The sequence below is a fragment of the Ahaetulla prasina genome, chromosome 2, assembly GCF_028640845.1.
Source record: "Ahaetulla prasina isolate Xishuangbanna chromosome 2, ASM2864084v1, whole genome shotgun sequence".
NCBI classification, from domain to species: domain Eukaryota; kingdom Metazoa; phylum Chordata; class Lepidosauria; order Squamata; family Colubridae; genus Ahaetulla; species Ahaetulla prasina.
The window spans coordinates 221,443,083-221,461,171 of NC_080540.1; the positions used below are offsets into that span (position 1 = coordinate 221,443,083).

Here is an 18,089-nt window from a genome sequence, read left to right on the forward strand (position 1 = left end):
ATGAATTGTGTTATTTCAAGGACAGATTTCCTTACAAATCTGATACACGTAGGCAAAGGTTATCTTTTAAATCAAGAGTATCCAACAACCTTGGTAACTTTAAGACTTGTGGATTTCAACTCCCAGAATTCCTCAGCTGGCTGGGGAATTCTGGGAGTTGAAGTCCATACGCCTTAAGGTTGCCAAGATTAGACACTCTTTTAAATGCTTTTTTTTATATAGAAAGGTGTTCCTAAAGAAGAGAGAAAAGAATATAGCAATAAACATAGCATGTTTGCCACCAATAAAGGAAATGCCTCAGGGTTTCTCTCTTACCAGAAGAAGTTCAGCCTGTAATTCTTTGTAACTTTTTTCATTATCCTGGAGTGTCTCAGAGAGGTCTTTAATTACTTTCTTCTTTTCTTCTATCTCTTCGTTTAGCTGTTTGTTTGCAGATAGATGCTCCCGTTGTAATCTGAAAAGACAGACCAGCATTTTTAGAAAGATTTAAATTTGTTATATATTCTTCTCGATGAACCAACAATACGTCTATGCTATCATTTTACTAACATTTAAGAAAATCAGGAAAAAAAATCTAAAGACATGCTGCAGTCCTAAGCTGTAGGGTGTTATTATTTATTTAGCATATGGCACATCACACATGGACTAGCAAAATATATTGGGTTGGGAGGTTATTATTTTTCTTTTTAGTTCTCTTATACTGTGTTTTTACATCTCTGTAAGCCTCCTTGACTCGCCACTGTGCGAGTGGTCGGCAATATAAATTTTCTAAATAAATAAATAAAATAAATATTAACATTTAGGGTGAACTGGGCACAACAAGTCAATAAATGTGATATTCTTTATCTATTTCAATAATCCAGTACATCTTCTGGGACTAATCAAATTCAGGTTATTTAGACTCATTGAATGGCATCAAATATATTTGGCTAGCTCAAAGATAAAATCTGAAATACAGGTAGTCTTCAACTTGCAACCATTTGTGACTGTTTAAAGCAGGCCTGTCAAATTGGAAGCCCATGGGCTGGATACATCATGTGCAGGCCACACTTATCCCGGCCCCACAAAGGCAAAAAAAAAGCATCGCGATATGTCAGGATCCAGCCCGTGACATGATCAACTTTGATATCCATGGTTTAAAATTTAAATGGCATTGAAAAAAGTGACTTATGACCATCTTTTCATACTTGTGACATTGCAGTTTTTGCAACGTCGTGATGTTTTCGCACTGGTGACGTTGCATGGTCACATGATCAAGATTCAGATGCTTGGCAATTGGTTCATATGAACCAATATTTATGATGGTTGCAGTGTCCTAGGGTCATGTGACCACCTTTTGTGACCTTCTGACAAGCAAAGAGAATAGGGAAGCCAGATTCACTTAACAACCCTGTTATTTACTTATCAACTGCACTGATTTGGATAACAACTGTGACAAGAAAGATTGTAAAATGGGGAAAAACTCACCTAAAAACTGTCTCGCTCAGCAACAGATATTTTGGGCTCAATTGTGGTCATAAGTCAAAGACTACCTTTTACAAATTGTTCATGCACATTTCATGTTCTTTACAATGAATGCGTTTCAAAATAACATGAGAAAATTTAATCCAACTGTAGGGACCCAAATTTCTAAACTGTGAAGTGGGAATCAAGAAACATCTTATATAGGCTCATGTATTATTGCCTATAAATCAGATGTGGAAATTCTAATACTGCTTTCCCAAGGCTTGCTATAATTACAACTATCATGAAAGTATCCTGGAGTCTGTACAATAAGTTCTCTCCTTCTTTTTCAGTGGATTAAGAAAGGGTTTCACTAACAGGAAGATCTCTCCTCACATCTTGTTCCTAGCTATGGTGGGAAACTCTGCTACTGGAGTTTCTCCAGTATCAAAACAAAATCGAAGAAAAGATAAATTTGTTTAAAGAATAAGAACCATAAAGTGAGAGTAACCACCAGCAAGCCTTGCTATCCTTCTGCATTACCAACATGAATCCAGCAGGGCTACTATTGTAGGATAGGGCGGGTGGGCCAGCTGATCGTCGGAATTACCGGTTCGTCCGAACCGGCAGCAGCCCACCACTGATTATAAAGGAGAATTTTTATGGGTTTTCCCCCCAATTTCTACTGCAATATGTATATCCATCGCGTAAGAGAATATTCAAACAATGTTGCAATTCTGGACTAACATACTGAAAATTATTGACAGATCCACTTAGAAATCTAAAAGAATCAATAAATCATATTTTGTTGGAAGCTTGAAATCAACATCTTGGAAGAGGACAATCTGATCAATAATTTATGAGTGATGTAAGAAAAAATGGTGTTCGATATTATCTATGAAATGTTTTATCTGGGCTATTTGTAATAAGAGTAAAATAACATGGAGGGAATTGGTAGTATGTTTTTTTAAACCAGATATCTTAAAGAAAGAATTCTGTAAGATAACTTCTAGTGTGCAGTGAGGCTATTTTAAAAAAAAATAAGACAGGAATATTCAGAAATATTTACTCAATATGTTCTCTAATGTACATTATTGCATGTTTTATTTCACTTTTATTTTCTGTATTTCCCAGTTCTGGCCTGGCATGAATTAGCTTAGTCCTTCTCAAACTCTTCCTACAAGCAGGAAGAGGGTCCATTTTAACATTCTTAAGAGAAGGAAGGAGGGAGGGAGGGAGGGAAAGACGAGTGGGGAAAAATGAAGGAAATGTTTTAAACACTGGTTTGAGTTCTAATTTTGCACATTTACTAAATCAGGAGTAGTCAATTACAGCCTTTTTAGGATGAAGACTAACTCTATAAATCTATATATCTATATGTACAGATATATCTTTAAAGTTTATTAATAAAATTGTTGCGTATTTTCAAATACTAATATAACTAACATTTATTGCTTTTTAGGGAGCTACCTATTGGCCCAAATGCTCAACATTGTACCATCTAATTTTAGTATCAGTACAAAAGGCATTCCAAAGGGTGCATGTCAGAGAATGTATCAGAGAATCCAATTAAGCTTTGGGTCATTTTCCTCAATAAAGAAATGAACAAGTTTAATATTTTGACTCATTTTTTTAATTGGTTTCCCTTTATATTGTTTTAGAACGTATGTGCAGAACATATCACATTTTAGTCATCTTTATGCTGAAATATTGAAAAATCCAAAGGTTCCACAAACTGTTAAGCACTGCATTAAGTCCGTGATGGTGAACCTAGGGCACACATGCCACAGGCGGCACGCAGCACCTGCTCTGTGGGCGCGCGAGCCGTCACCCCAGTTCAGCACCGCCATGCATGCACGTGTGCCTCCTGCCAACTAGCTGGTGGTTGAGTCTCTGTCGTGATGCGCGGGGGCAGGGCGCATGTGGGGGCCTTGCATGCATGCACATGGTGCGCATGTGGGGGCAGGACACAAGCAGGGGCCGCGCTCACATACACGGGTTGACAGGGCGTATGCACATTGCATTTTGGGGGTTCCGGTGCGCACACAGGCTTTGGGCACTCATTCCAGAAAAGGTTAGCCATCACTGCTTTAAGCACTGAACAATCTACTCGTTGAACCAAAACATTTGGCAAAAATATTGCAGCCTACGTTTTCAGAGGGATCCTTAGGCATGGAATTCTTTTAGGATCGTAAAAATAACCACACAGAAGCCAAATCACACAGCAACTACATTAACTCCACATTGCATCACCCCACTGTGCATCACCCACAGTTACCATCTGTTCTGTGCTGTGTAACCCATGGGGGCAGATGAGCATTTTGTGGACTGTGTCAACCTTTCCCCTCAAGAAATGTCAATTCCCAGTCAGGAAAGAAGCCGCACTCACGTGCTGAATTTTTCCAAGCTGTCGTGAGCATTACGCTTCTCTCTTTCATAGGCATTTTCCACCTCTCTAAATTTGCCTTTGAACATTTCCAAGTCAGAGATTGCTTCTGCTTGGCTGGCCTTCTCCACTTGCAAAGCTCCTTCAAGGTCTCGGATCCGTAGCTGCAAAAATCACAGGAAAACAACGATCAAGACTACAAGAGGCTGCAGAGCTTCGGTCTGTGTCAGATAAAAGTGAGGCAAGACCAAATGGGTAGGCCGAAATCATTCCACAGAGAGAGAGAGAGAGAGAGATTTATATATATAAAGTCAGGGTAAGTGTAGCTTTTCACCCACCTGATCACCATAGTTAGGTAAAAGAAATACTGGCTATGAGGAACTGGGATTAACGCTGACAGGCAATCACAATGTGGTTAAGGGAATGGGTGAATTCAAGGTTATGTATAATCTTCTCCGATCCCAATTGCCCAGTCAGAGTGAGCTTTTGCTACCCTTAACCATGACTCTGTTGGAGCATGATCAATAGAAAAATCAAAGCACTGAGACATATACACCAAAGTACAAACAGTTCGAAACATTTGAAAAGAATCATATGGATCCAACAGATTCTAAACGAAAAAAAGTGAGGGAGAAAACTGATATGAAAAAAAAATGCCTACGGGCATTGCTTAGCTTTTCCTTTTTCAGGAAATGTACATCTTTCTTAGTTATTATTGGATAAACAGTGCACAAATGATTTTCCCATTAGACTTTAGGTTGGTGTTTTGTACACTGTGTTGTGGTACTTGGCAGTGGGGCAAAAGATCTTAATGACATAAATTACTTAGGACACAGGTTTAAACACATTCACAGGGCCTTGGTTCAGAATTTGACAGAGAACTGAGAAAGCACGTAAAATCAACGTGGCAAGCTTCTCAGACTTATTTGCTCAGAAGCATATACATTTCATGACTAAAATGGAAAAGAGACATGGTATCCTTTGGGCATCATTTTGCCTTGGTATTTGTAAACCGTAATCCCTCTAGAGCAGAGGTCTTCAAACTTGGCAGCTTCAAGATTTGTGGACTTCAACTCCCAGAATTCTCCAGCCAGCTATGCTATGCTGGCTGGAGAATTCTGGGAGTTGAAGTCCACAAGTCCTGAAGCTGCCAAGTTTGAAGACCTCTGCTCTTGAGGCATTCATAGAACATAGAATAATAGAGTGTTAGAAGGGATCTCAGAGTTCTTCTACTCCAAATGCTGCTCAAGCAGGAGACCCTATAACATTTCAGTCAAATGGTTGTCCATTTTGAAAGCCTTCAGTGATGGAGCACCCAGAAGCTATTCCATTCTCTTGTTATTTTCTGCAGATCAGCCTTAAGAAGTCAGTTCAGTTCCTAAACTTGAAAGCAGAATGTGCAGCTAGTTACAGAACTTTTGAATTATGAGGGTTCTGCTTCAGGATGAATTTTGAGACCATCAGAGGAAGACAAACAGACAAATGATGAAAAAGGCCACAGGCATAGTCCTACAGCCAACTCGTCATTATTTACCACTCTTGAATAGCAATAGCACTAAGACTTATATACCGCTTTACAGTGCTTTTACAGCCCTTTCTAAGCAGTTTACAGAGTCAGCATATTGCCCCCAACAATCTGGGTCCTCATTTTAGCCACCTTGGAAGGATGGAAGGCTGAGACAACCTTGAGCCTGGTGAGATTCGAACTGCCAAATTGCAGACAGCTGGCAGTCAGCAGAAGTAGCCTGCAGTAATGCACTCTAACCTGTGCCACCGCAGCTCATTGTATTTTACAGATTTAACTTTAGTAGAGTAACTGTTGATCCAGTCTGGTATGATGACCAGTGAGGCTACATTAATTTAGGAACCAATCCAGGATGTTTAAACTTCACTTTGCGTTGCCGACTGAGGCATAAAACCTTCAAGTTGTCCAGCATGTTCTATTTTGTTAGTTAATTGGTTACAAACCAATTGTCCACATACTTATAAGGAATTTTTCTTTAAAGAGGACTACATTTCATACACAAAAACATAACATTAAATGTAAAATAATGAAACCCGTGCTAACCATCCTGGTGTGCAAAGAGCCTGCAATGCACTTATCGGTTCCGTATGGTGCTTTTGTCAATTTACCTGAATTATTTCAGAATTAAATTTGGATTCCAGATGTGACGCCCTCTCTGCCTCAATGTTTTCCTCCAGTTTTTTTACTCTGACCATAGCTAGCTGTTAAAAAATGAAAGTTAACAAGAGGTTAACATCACACACACACACCCCTCAAGTGCTTCTCGAAACTCTCAGCTTAAAAGTACAACTAATACCAATCCAAACTTTGCTCAACTGCATTGGCTCCTAACTACTTCCAGATTGATTCATGTTCTGTGAAGTTTTACAAGGGCCACATTCAACATACCTAAGTGATCTTCTTCCCATATATAAATAACCAGGTATTTGTTTCATAAGAATTTTATTGCCTGGAGGTGTTCTCAGTGGGTGGTACCATAGTACTGGAATACTCAGAATCCCATATCCTACAAACATACTGCTCACAAACGCCTTTTAATCTATTCCATTTTAAAAGGCCGTCAAGGGTTCCTTATTTTGCCTAACCTTGGTCTCTACGTGATTGTGACACTTTCTCCAGGGTGGCCATGTTTTTAAATCTCTCCATTTTTTATTATAAATTATAATTAATATCTGTGCAAAACAATTCAAAGAGGCCTTTCAGAGAACCAGTAAAATGCCCTTGAAATACACGCCTTGATGCACACTTCACTTCAGCAGGATAGTCAAAGCATCAATTGTCCTTGAACCCATACAGGTAGTCCTCGACTTATGGCCACAATTGAGCCCAAAATTTCTGTAGCTAAGCAAGACAGTTGTTAAGTGGGTTTTGTCCCATTTTACAACTTTTACTGCTATTGTTTTTTTTATTTGCATTTATATCCCGCCCTTCTCCGAAGACTCAAGGCGGCTTACACTGTGTTAAGCAATAGTCTTCATCCATTTGCATATTATATACAAAGTCAACTTATTGCCCCCAACAATCTGGGTCCTTGTTAAGTGAATCACTGCAGTTGTTCAGTTAGATTTATTTAACACATTTGTTAAATAAATCTGCCTTCCCCGTTGATTTTGCTCATCAAAAAGGTTTCTAAAGGTGATCACTGGGACTCTGCAACTATCATAAATACATGCCAGTTGCCAAGTGTCCAAATTTTGATCTCATGACTAAACAAATGGTCGTACGTTGAGGATTTCCTATACGCTCATGACATATAACAGTTCTTGTGGTGACTATTCTGGCCGTTCGAGAGGATGCTGCTTTTAGAGCCTTTCAACAGTAATTTTGACAGTAATTTTGACAAAACAGTAATTTTGGTTCTATGAAATATACCTCTAAATGATTTAGGTAAAGGTAAAGATAAAGGTTCCCCTCGCACATACTAGTTATTCCTGACTCTAGGGGGCGGTGCTCATCTCCGTTTCAAAGCCGAAGAGCCAGCGCTGTCCGAAGACGTCTCCGTGGTCATGTGGCCGGCATGACTCAACACCAAAGGTGCACGGAACGCTGTTACCTTCCTACCAAAGGTGGTCCCTATTTTTTCTACTTGCATTTTTTACGTGCTTTTGAAACTGCTAGGTTGGCAGAAGCTGGGACAAGTAACGGGAGCTCACCCCGTTACAAGGCAGCACTAGGGATTCGAATCGCTGAGCTGCCGACCTTTCGATCAACAAGCTCAACGTCCTAGCCCCTGAGCCACCGCGTCCTCTCTTAAATGATTTACACAGCCTCAATAATTAATCCATACTGCATATGGGTAATCCTTGTTGAACAACATTCAATGACTGTTCAAAGTTAGGACAGCACTGAATGAGGACTTATGACAGGTTCTCATTGTCATGGCCATTACAGCATCCCCATAATCACATGATCATAATTTGGGTATTCATCACTTGACACACAGTTATGACATTGCAGCATCCTGCAGTCGTGATCACCATTTGAGACCTTCACTGCTGACTTCCAACAAGCAAAGTCAATGGGGAAACCTGCAGGAACTCACAAACGGCAAATCACATGACCACAACACCCTGCAACCGCACAGGATTTGCCTAACAAAGGCAAATGGAACTGCCGCAATGACCATTATAAGTTGGCGCAGTCATGTACCATCAAGCTTTACAACCAGGGTGCTTAGCAACAAAGTTGCCACTCTCAATTACCATCTTGAAGTGATGACTACCTTGTACTCTTGCAGAAAGTCTAACAAAGAGATAAAACAGGACAGAACAGAATAACAGAGTTGGAAAGAACCTTGGAGGTCTTCTAGTCCAGCCCTGTTGTGACTCGTCCTCCCTCCTCTCCTCAGCCGGGCCCCTCCCATCTCCAACCGGGCCTGTTATCAGACTCCAAGTCTGATAATGAAGATGAACGGCCTGTCATGCCTCCCCGGCCCTGGCCCCATGGCCGGAGAGGATTCCAGGAATGAACAAACAAACCCAATAAACGTCACTCCTACAGCGTGTGAGCAGGAAGCCAGCCACTTGCTGGAATTACTGACAGCAGATCCAGCTGAAGAGAATTCAAAGTGGGAGGATCCTCGCTTCTGGAGATCTGAGAGGCGACACCAGCAGAAGGAAGGGAGGGGCAGGCCTGGATAAATGCTGAGTCATGGAGCCACACCCCATATGGAGTGTGGAGCCTATATAAAGGACCTGCTTTTGGCATTCCAACCTTGAATCAAGCAAAGTCTCATCTAGTTTGCTGCTATCGGACTCTATCGCTGAAGTCACAACTTGGACTCCTGCCTGCCCTGATAAACCTCGAAGGAATTTGACAAGCCACAGAGGCTTCGTTGCCACGTTTGATACGGACTTCCTAGATCCGGGCGTCGGAGGGGGAGGGGACACAACAAGCTCCCTGCACACGCAGGAGACCCTATACATTCCAGACAAATGGCTGTCCTGTTTCTTTTTTAAAAAAACCCAGCGATGGAGCACCCACAACTTCTGAAAACAAGCCGTTCCACTGGTTAATTGTTCTCAGAGTTAGGAAACTTCTCCTTAGTTCTAAGAGCTATAAGCTAACAAATGAATAAAGAAACATTTACTACAAAAATCCACATTTCTGGAGTAGATTGCTTAAAAATTTATTCCTTGAAAAAAATTGAGATTCTCTGACTCTTCTAAAAGAAACAGGTAAACTGTTCTGACACTGATTTGTCTGAAAAGGTATAGGGTTTCCTGACTGAGCAGGGGGTTGGACTAGAAGACCTCCAACTTCCCTTCCAACTCTGTTTTTCTGATAACATATTCTGATAACATCCATACTAGTTAAAAAATACCCATCTAAACACATCCATTATTTCTTCCAGCACCTATCAAGACACTGGGGAAAAAAATAAAATAAAGACTTATCTATGAAGCCAATGTAGAAATTGTTTGGCTGCATGTGCTAACTTCAGTAAAAAAATGTCTAGAAGCCAGGAGTGGTATTTTTATTTACAACACATTTCACTTTTATAGGATTTTGGCAGGTAAATAAATCAAATTAGGACTTCAGTTCCAGATAACTGAGCTGGTAGCCTCTTAATTCATAAAACATAATAACCTAATAATTTATTCAGGCTATAAATTCTTATCTCCTCCCCATAAACTTTTAAAATATTTCCTTCATCTCATATTTCAGATTATGTTTATTTAATAAGTCCATACCTAATAAAAGCTACGTGACAAAACCAAAAAGAAAAAGAAGCAAAAATTAAACCAAAAGAGTGTGAAAATCTGGCTTTATACCAAGAAATGCAAATTGCATATCAGCAATTTTCTGGTTCCAATAGAGATAAGGAGGCCTGAAAATGTATAGACTGAAAAAAATATGTTATCAAGGATACAGAAATTATTGGTAAATGTTGTAAAATTGACCTCAAAAGCCACTAGAGGGCACCAAAGGAACACTAACGCTAAAGCAACATTTTCCTTTTGGTATCAGATTGACCTGTGCTGGGTTTAAAAACATCTTAATTACCTAAAAGAAAAATAATACCCAATACTCAGATTATCCTTTTCTCGGAAAATTTAGAGGACTTTCCACATAAGATTGCGCAACAACTATCTCAAACTGCTAGGATTGATTATTTAATGCCTAATCTTTTCCCCGCTCTTGACCAAAACCACAAGCCATTTAATTTCATCTCCTTTGTAATTCCAGACTTTAAAGGTTTTTTTCTAATTCAACATTAGCATAATAAAAATGTTTTTTTAATTGTTCTTTTTTTAACTATCCCTGAACTGTGTAGATCCATAGGCCATAGCAAACTAGTTGCTCACTAAAAAAAGCTCTCTAGGGACTTTGTAAATTGTTTCCAAACAAACTTTTGGGCAACATCTTTTTCTTTGTGTTCTAAGAAATAAAAAGATGCAATAGCAGTACACGGATGACTTGGGGTGGATCCTATCTCTATATCCACCCTCCCTACTTTATTCCTGGCATTCTTACCCAACCTGATACACTCTGGAGGTACAGGTAGTCCTCGACTTACAACAGTTCATTTAGTGACCGTTACAACGACACTGAAAAAGTGACTTCACACTTATGACCGCTGCAGCATCCTCGTGGACATGTGATTTACATTCCGATGCTTGGCAACTGGTTCGCATGTACGACGGCTGCAGTGTCCGAAGGTTACGTCACCCCCTTTTGTGACCTTCTGACAAGCAAAATCAATGGGGGAAGCCAGATTCACTTAACAACCGGGTTACTAACCATACAACTGCAGTGATCCACTTAACAAACGTGGCAAGAGAAGTCGCAGAGCGAGGTAAAAGTCACTGAACTCATTTCTCACTTAGCGACATACATTTGGGGCTCAATTGTGTATGTAAATCGAGGGCTGCCTGTATTATAATGAATTATAATTTCTTGGATTGTGGGTAATGGGAGCTGCTCTGTGAACGGCATCAGGCTAGAGATCCGCTGCCTTGTGCCGATTTATTTCAGAAGTTTATTTGTGGAGCGGTTCAGGCCTCTTCTATTCAACCAATTTCTGCTTCTGCAACAGACTTCCTCTAAGGGGCACACAGGGAAAGACAAACCTCACTCAATCAATAGGATCCATTCAACTGGCAGATGGGTATCACTTCCTGGTGCCCCTTTGCCATTTTATTGAATATAAAAGGTAAAGGTTCTCCTCGCACATATGTGCTAGTCGTTCCTGACTCTAGGGGGCGGTGCTCACCTCCGTTTCAAAGCCGAAGAGCCAGCACTGTCCGAAGACGTCTCCGTGGTCATGTGGCTGGCATGATTAAATGCCAAAGGCACACGGAACGCTGTTACCTTCCCACCAAAGGTGGTCCCGATTTTTCTACTTGCATTTTGAACTGTTAGGTTGGCAGAAGCTGGGACAAGTAACGAGAGCTCACCCCGTTATTTATTTTTTTATTTATTTATTTGTCACAACATCATACAAAAAGATTATGTAGTATATACACATATAAACATATATAGGAAGAAGAAAAGAAAAACAATAGGACAGGAACGGTAGGCACGTTTGTGCGCTTATGCACGCCCCTTATGGTCTTCTTAGGAATGGGGTGAGGTCAATAGTAGAAAGTTTTTGGTTAAAGCTATTAGGATTATGGGAAGAGACCACAGAGTCAGGTAAAGTATTCCAAGCACTGATGATTCTGTTGCAGAAGTCATATTTTCTGCAATCTAGATTAAAGCGGTTTACATTAAGTTTAAATCTATTGGTTGCCCTTGTATTATTGCAATTAAAGCTGAAGTAGTCTTTGACAGGAAGGACATTACAATAGATGATTCTGTGAGTTAAACTTAGGTCTTGTCGAAGGCGACGGAGTTCCAAGTTTTCTAAGCCTAGGATTTCAAGTCTGGTGGGATAAGGTATTTTGTTGTTTTCAGAGGAATGGAGAACTCTTCTTGTAAAATATTTCTGGACACGCTCAATTGTATTGATGTCAGAGATGTGGTGAGGGTTCCAAACAGGTGAGCTGTATTCTAGAATTGGTCTAGCAAATGTTTTATATGCTCTGGTTAGTAGTGTGGTGTTTTTGGAAAAGAAGCTTTTTTTTTTTTTATGCGGCACTAGGGATTCGAACTGCTGACTGACCAACAAGCTCGAACTGCTGACCGATCAACAAGCTCAGCATCTTAGCCACTGAGCCACCGTGCCAATATTATTATATATTATTCAATAATGTAGTATATTATTGAATATATCTGTATCTATATCCATAAAGTCACCCTGCTGGCTTTGTAGCTAAGATGTAGCTAAGAATTCATAGTCTCCTGGTTTCTAATCTGACACCTGAACCACAAACAGATAACCTCTGTAATAAAAGCTCTTATTTTAAAATTATCAATACGAGGCTGTATCAGGACAAAGCCAAGAATTAATAGAACACAGGTAGTTCTCGACTTACAACAGTTCATTTAGTGACTGTTCAAAGTTACAACAGCACTGAAAAATGGGACTTAGATAACTGTTTTTCACACTTATGACCTCTGCAGCATCTCCGTGACCATATGATCAAAATTCAGATGCTTGGCAATTGGTTCATATTTACAACCGTTGCTGTGTCCCAAGGTCATATCACCTCTGACAAACAAAGTCCATGGGGAAGCCAGATTTACTTAACAACCAGGTTACTAACTTATTAACCACAGGGTTTCACTTAACAACTGTGGCAAGAAAGGTTGTAAAATGGGACAAAACCCACTTAACAAATATCTGACTTAACAGCAAAAATTTTAGGCTCAGTTGTGGTCGTAAGTTGAGGACTAGCTGTATAACACAATGCAAAACAGAACAGGAGTTGACAAAATCCACTCTCATGTGAGTGGAAATTTCTGGCCAAAGCCCAAGGCCTCTTATAGGGATTTATAAACTCATTTACACCAAAGCTGTGCAAACAAGAGAAAAGCCTCCTTTATCTGACTTAAATTACGGAAGAAACTGCTTTTTAAAGTATTTTCCTTTCCTTTAGGGCCTTTCACTGGTATTTCCTTATCAACTTTTACTCCAAAGGGCCTCCACAAGGTCTCCTTGCTATTATCAGTTCCTTTGCAATGAAACAAACCCCAGGAACAAAACGGAAGTCAGCAATCAGATACCAACCTCATAATTTCATGAAGTTCTTACCTCAAGTTCTTTTCTAAGCCGAGTCTCTCGCTCAGCCGCAAACTGAAGTTCGCTGGCCTGTCGCCTCAAGGCTTCTGAACAGCCATTATGTTCTCTTTCTAGCTCTTGTATTTTTTTGTGGACATTCTGCACCGTGCTGGTGCTTTCCTGGTGGGAGAATAATAATAATAATAATTAGTTCCAACTTCGGCATTTTCCCTGAAGAGAAAGATTTGGAGACAATTTACTCTTGGTCTTTAAATCTTAGAGTAGGATCAAGAGTCCTCACACAATTGAGAACCACACATTAATTGGCATAGCATAGTTGTCCCACTGAAAGGTCCCCATGATTTTTGTCTACCAGTAGCCCCCAATACCATTAATTAGAGAAGCAAGATCTGCACCATCAATAAGTTTCTAAGTAAAAACATATATGGGGGTTTTTTTCTTCTATACTACCTAAGGAACTTCCATTTACTTAGGACATTGAGAGGTTCACATTGCCATTTTAACTGTTTCAACTTCAGATTTGTCACAGGCTTACATAACACAGTACTTCTGGGTAAAAATAACAGGACTAAAATTATTCTATCGTCTTTATGGTATTTTTTAAAAATTTGTTCCTTTCCTCTACATTTCAATACATTTTGCCAGAGGTCTCAAGCCAGTTTCTGCTTCATTTCCTATCCACCAAATGTCTGCCACTCAGCATCAGTGCCAGTTTGCACTGAGTCCATGACTAGCCCACAGAAAATTACCCAGAGAAATTCCAATTTCAAAGTATATTTGTATCCAGATCCCTCCACAATAAATCCTACATGTTAACCATTACTCCTTGCTGGTTCCCTTTATTTCCTAACAAAAGACACCCACATGCAATCATTTAGGCCAGTGATGGCGAACCGTCACGCGGAAACGTCGCATGCGCATGTGGTTGTCAGGGCCAGAAATGCCAAACTTCCGGGTTCTAGCACGCATGCACGCCCGACAATCAACTGGCCGCCACGCATGCGCAGGCTATTTTTCGGCACTGCCACGCATGCAAAGGGATCGCGCTCCGGAAAAGCTGAATTTCCAGGTTCTAGCACACATGCGCACCCGACAATCAGCTGGCCGGCATGCATACGTACACCGGTTTTCGGCACTGCCCCACGCACAAAGGACAGCTGATCATTGTGCGTGCATGCGTGCCAGAAACCTGGAGGACAAACAGGCAAGACCACGCATGCCAGGCGACATGGCTTCACGTGCCACTTTGGGCACGCATGCCATAGATTCGCCATCACGGATCTAGGCTGTACAGGATGATCCAATATGCTTAACATAAGAGTCCCAGGGTCCTTCACCAGAGATATTTTTTTTAATTACTGCAACAGATAAAAACAAGAGCAATTATTATAGCAGTATTTAGTTAAAATGTAACATTCTGTTAATTCAAACAATTTCTGCTTCTGTCTTTGTTTCACTTTCTTTGTTGGATGATTCAGTAAGTTTTTAGAGAACTGTCCTAGCATCAAACCTAGCCAAATATATTCCTTAGCTTGAAAGTGGGTATATATTCCTACATCACACAAGAGGGTACCCTGTTTTTTCAATACAAGCAAGTCCTTGACTTACAACCACAACTGAGCCCAAAATTTCTGTTGTTAAGTGAAAAAATTGTTAAGTGAATTGTTAAGCCCCGTTTTACGAGCTTTCTTGCTGCAGATGTTAGGTGAATCACTGCAGTTGTTAAGTTAGTAACATGGTTGTTGAGTAAATCTGGTTTCTCCATTGATTTTGCTTGTCAGAAGGTCACAAAAGTGATCACATGACCCAGAGACACTGCAACTGTCATAAATATTAGTCAAGTGGCTGAATTTTGATCATGTGACTATGGGGATGCTGACACCATCATAAGTGTGCAAAATGGTCCTGGGTCATTTTTTTTCTGTGCTGTTGTAACTTCAAATTGTCACTAAATGAACTGCTGTAAGTCAAGGACTACCTGCACAGAGGAAGTGAAACCTTAATAAAGTCAGCTGCAAAACATGAGATGTTTTGTCTTTAAGGCTTTGCTTTTAATGTAAACAGCTCATCATTTTATTAACCAATAATGCAGTGTGTTTCTCTGCCTCAATTTTGGTACATAACAGCATTTTTGACAAGAAGGAGAATGTAAAGCCAGAAAACATGGAATAATTCTGTGTTTTAGTCACCGAGAAACGTAATCCAAAAGAGTTTCATGGTGGAAATTAAAAGCAAAGGTCTTGAGACTATGAATTTTCAGACCCGCAACTTCTCATCGCAATGCATTAAATCAATTTAGAAAAGGGAACATGGCAGGCTGGTTATTAGTCTGCCTGAGCACTTCACCTCCTCCCTTGCTACATCAGTCAAAACGATCTCAGTGGGGCATGTATTTACTGCCACTGCTTAACTGTCTAACACAATGCTTTCTCCGTCATTAATTCCTAAGCTTCTTGGTTTTGTTTTAGCACAGATGCCTACAACTCCTCAGTGAGCGGAAGAAAGATATAATTAGCTTGTTTGCCTGATAAGAATTCCGCAGCAAGATCAGAGTGTTTAAAGCTGCACTGAAAACTAGTAATTTTGTTCTCCCTGAAGCAACGTTTGCAGTCTTAATCCCGGATTCTAGGCTCACAAAAACCGGACAATTCAAAGATGGCAAAATTAGAACTAGCTCTGCAGTCTTACAGCTTGATGTGCTAGAACAAAGCAGGTTGATCCCTGCTGGTTAGCCTAACAGTAGGATGTCTTCTAATATTTTTAGTTTTTCAATCTCACCATCTCTATTCATCTGCTGCTCAAAACCATGTTGGATTAAACCCTTTATTTTCATCAAGCTGCAGTATGTACCAATGACCACTTCAAAAATTCTCTAATTGAATTCAACCAGGCCTCTCTCCTATTGAACTACAACAAATTAAAAAAACATTAAAACATAACCCCTGAAGTTATGCATGACCCTAAACCAGGGGTCTCCAACCTTGGCAACTTTAAGACTTGTGGACTTCAACTCCCAGAATTCCTCAGCCAGCTTTGCTGGCTGAGGTATTCTGGGAGTTGAAGTCCACAAGTCTTAAAGTTGCCAAGGTTGGAGACCCCTGCCCTAAACCATGCTTTAATACCAATTATAATATGTGGTTGGATTCCCACATAACAAAAAATCGAACTAACTGCTGCGATAAATTAGCTTAATGGGCAAAGTCAGCCCTTTCCCCTCTTTCATCTAACCCAGGATGAATTTCCTGTGGCAATTATCCCCCACACCGCCCCCTGCCATTTGGTTGGTGAGATCAGTTAAGCACCTGTTGGTCACTTCAGAAAGTAGACAACCAGGGGTATCCAACCTTGGCAACTTCAATTTCCAGAATTCCCCAGCCCAGAGATACGTTGATGTCCAAAGGTCTTAAAGTCGCCAAGGTTGGACACTCCTGGTATAGACCCAACTCTTCCCCTTTAGTCTCTGCCTTTCGGGGACATTCTGATTTGACAGCACAAGCTGTTTTATTAGAACAATATATTTATTATTTAATTATTTTCAGGCATTATATTTTATTAATAATAATGCACTGATTAGTTCACCTTTGATGCTTTAGTGTACATTGGTTTTCTAATGATGATTTCTGAAATAAACTGCCAGAAGCTCATTGTGAATCTGTCAACATACAAATGCTATAAATAAATATGTACAATTTTTAGTGTGTAAATAAAAATACATTCAGATTTAATATGGGGTAGATTGATGTTAATTCCTTCATCTCCAGTCAGTCTTTTCACCCCATGAAGGAGATGTCTTCATGTTATATTAATGGGGTAGCAAATACTTGTTTTTATAATATGTCATTAACTGCATTTAAATAGTTCAGCAGGCTCCCCCCTCTTTTTTTTTTTAGTAAAATGATGTTCTGTTTTGTTGCAATTTAATGCTAGTTTCAGTCAAAAAGATTTATGGGACTTCCATCAGTCAAGGACTATGCCAGGTTTTGATTGCATGTCAAAGGCAAGCACACCTGCAAAGCAGATGGCATCAGAACCTGTTCTGGGAGGTGGTTTGAGAATTTTACTCAATAAAATTGGTGCAGATTTTGCCACTTAAAATATCCAGTCATCAAAATTGTAAACAAGAGGGCCAAATATTAAAGCCCATCTAAACTGGGAGTGACAAGCAACTCCTGTAAAGCAAAGTAAACTGACACCAATCATACAGGCAACAATTTATTTATTTTTTAAATTTCTGAAATGGTGATTAAGAATGGAAATTTAAGTTGAACTAATAACTGACAAATTAAATTTACAGATACATTAAGAAGTGGAGCCGAGGAATCAATCACAATACGACTAGGAAGCGCACAACAAGTTGACCATATATCTGCTTAATAAGCCAAAGCATCAATGAAACATTGCTATTCCCTTTATGCAGGAGCAAGCCAATTTCATCCAAATCAGAAAACTATGATTTATGGCTTTAACAAACCAATGTATTAATGCGAACAATAGGTTCATAGCATTCCAAAGCCATTAAATCATAGCTTTCCAGTTCAGATGAAGGAAGCTGTGTTTTACTTATGCAAAAGGGGGAGGGGGGGAAGGAAGAGATTACATGTGCTCAAAAAGAAGACTTATTGATATTTCAGCTTATTAAAGCAAGCCATGATCCTTGAAATGTAATACTGCTATATTAGAATGGCATTTGAAAGCAGAGCAAGTATAAAATGTAGTTATTTCTTACCATCCAACCTCACTATGTGAAGGGATATTGATTTCAATACTTAATCCTCACAACTCCAGTGGAATTAAAATAGGTCTATGGTGTGTCTAACTAAAATAAAGATCCCTCTGTTATAAGTAAGCTTAGAAGTTTCTCATGCAATGTTGGGCTGTTAGCCACAAGATGATGCTGTTGTATTTGTTACAGAAAATCTTCTTTTAGAAAGTAGGCAAAAGATTCAATATAAATCTTCCAAAAGCCCATCAGTACAAATCCCTCTGCTAAAAATTCTTCTAAGGGCTTATGATTGCGTTTCTCTTCACTACAAACAATCAGTTTTATTCAATTTTCACAGATAACTTCTAAAATAATGTTTACAAGCCACAGCTTACATCTGGTTCAA

General features: G+C 39.7%; 1 protein-coding gene across 10 annotated transcripts in view; it reads right to left on the reverse strand.

Annotated features, from left to right (window-relative positions):
- Positions 1-18,089, reverse strand: part of CCDC171 (coiled-coil domain containing 171) — a 220,734-nt gene that overhangs the window by 179,463 nt on the left and 23,182 nt on the right. For all 10 annotated transcript variants that reach the window (XR_009153715.1, XM_058171431.1, XM_058171429.1 and 7 more), the window contains 4 exons: positions 12,994-13,140; positions 5,963-6,055; positions 3,833-3,993; positions 316-454 (listed from right to left, as the gene is read on the reverse strand). Coding sequence is in view for 9 of the 10 variants with exons in the window: in XM_058171431.1 (XP_058027414.1) it covers positions 316-454; positions 3,833-3,993; positions 5,963-6,055; positions 12,994-13,140 (540 nt within the window). In the remaining variant the exon portion in view is untranslated. The remainder of the gene's footprint in view (positions 1-315; positions 455-3,832; positions 3,994-5,962; positions 6,056-12,993; positions 13,141-18,089) is intronic.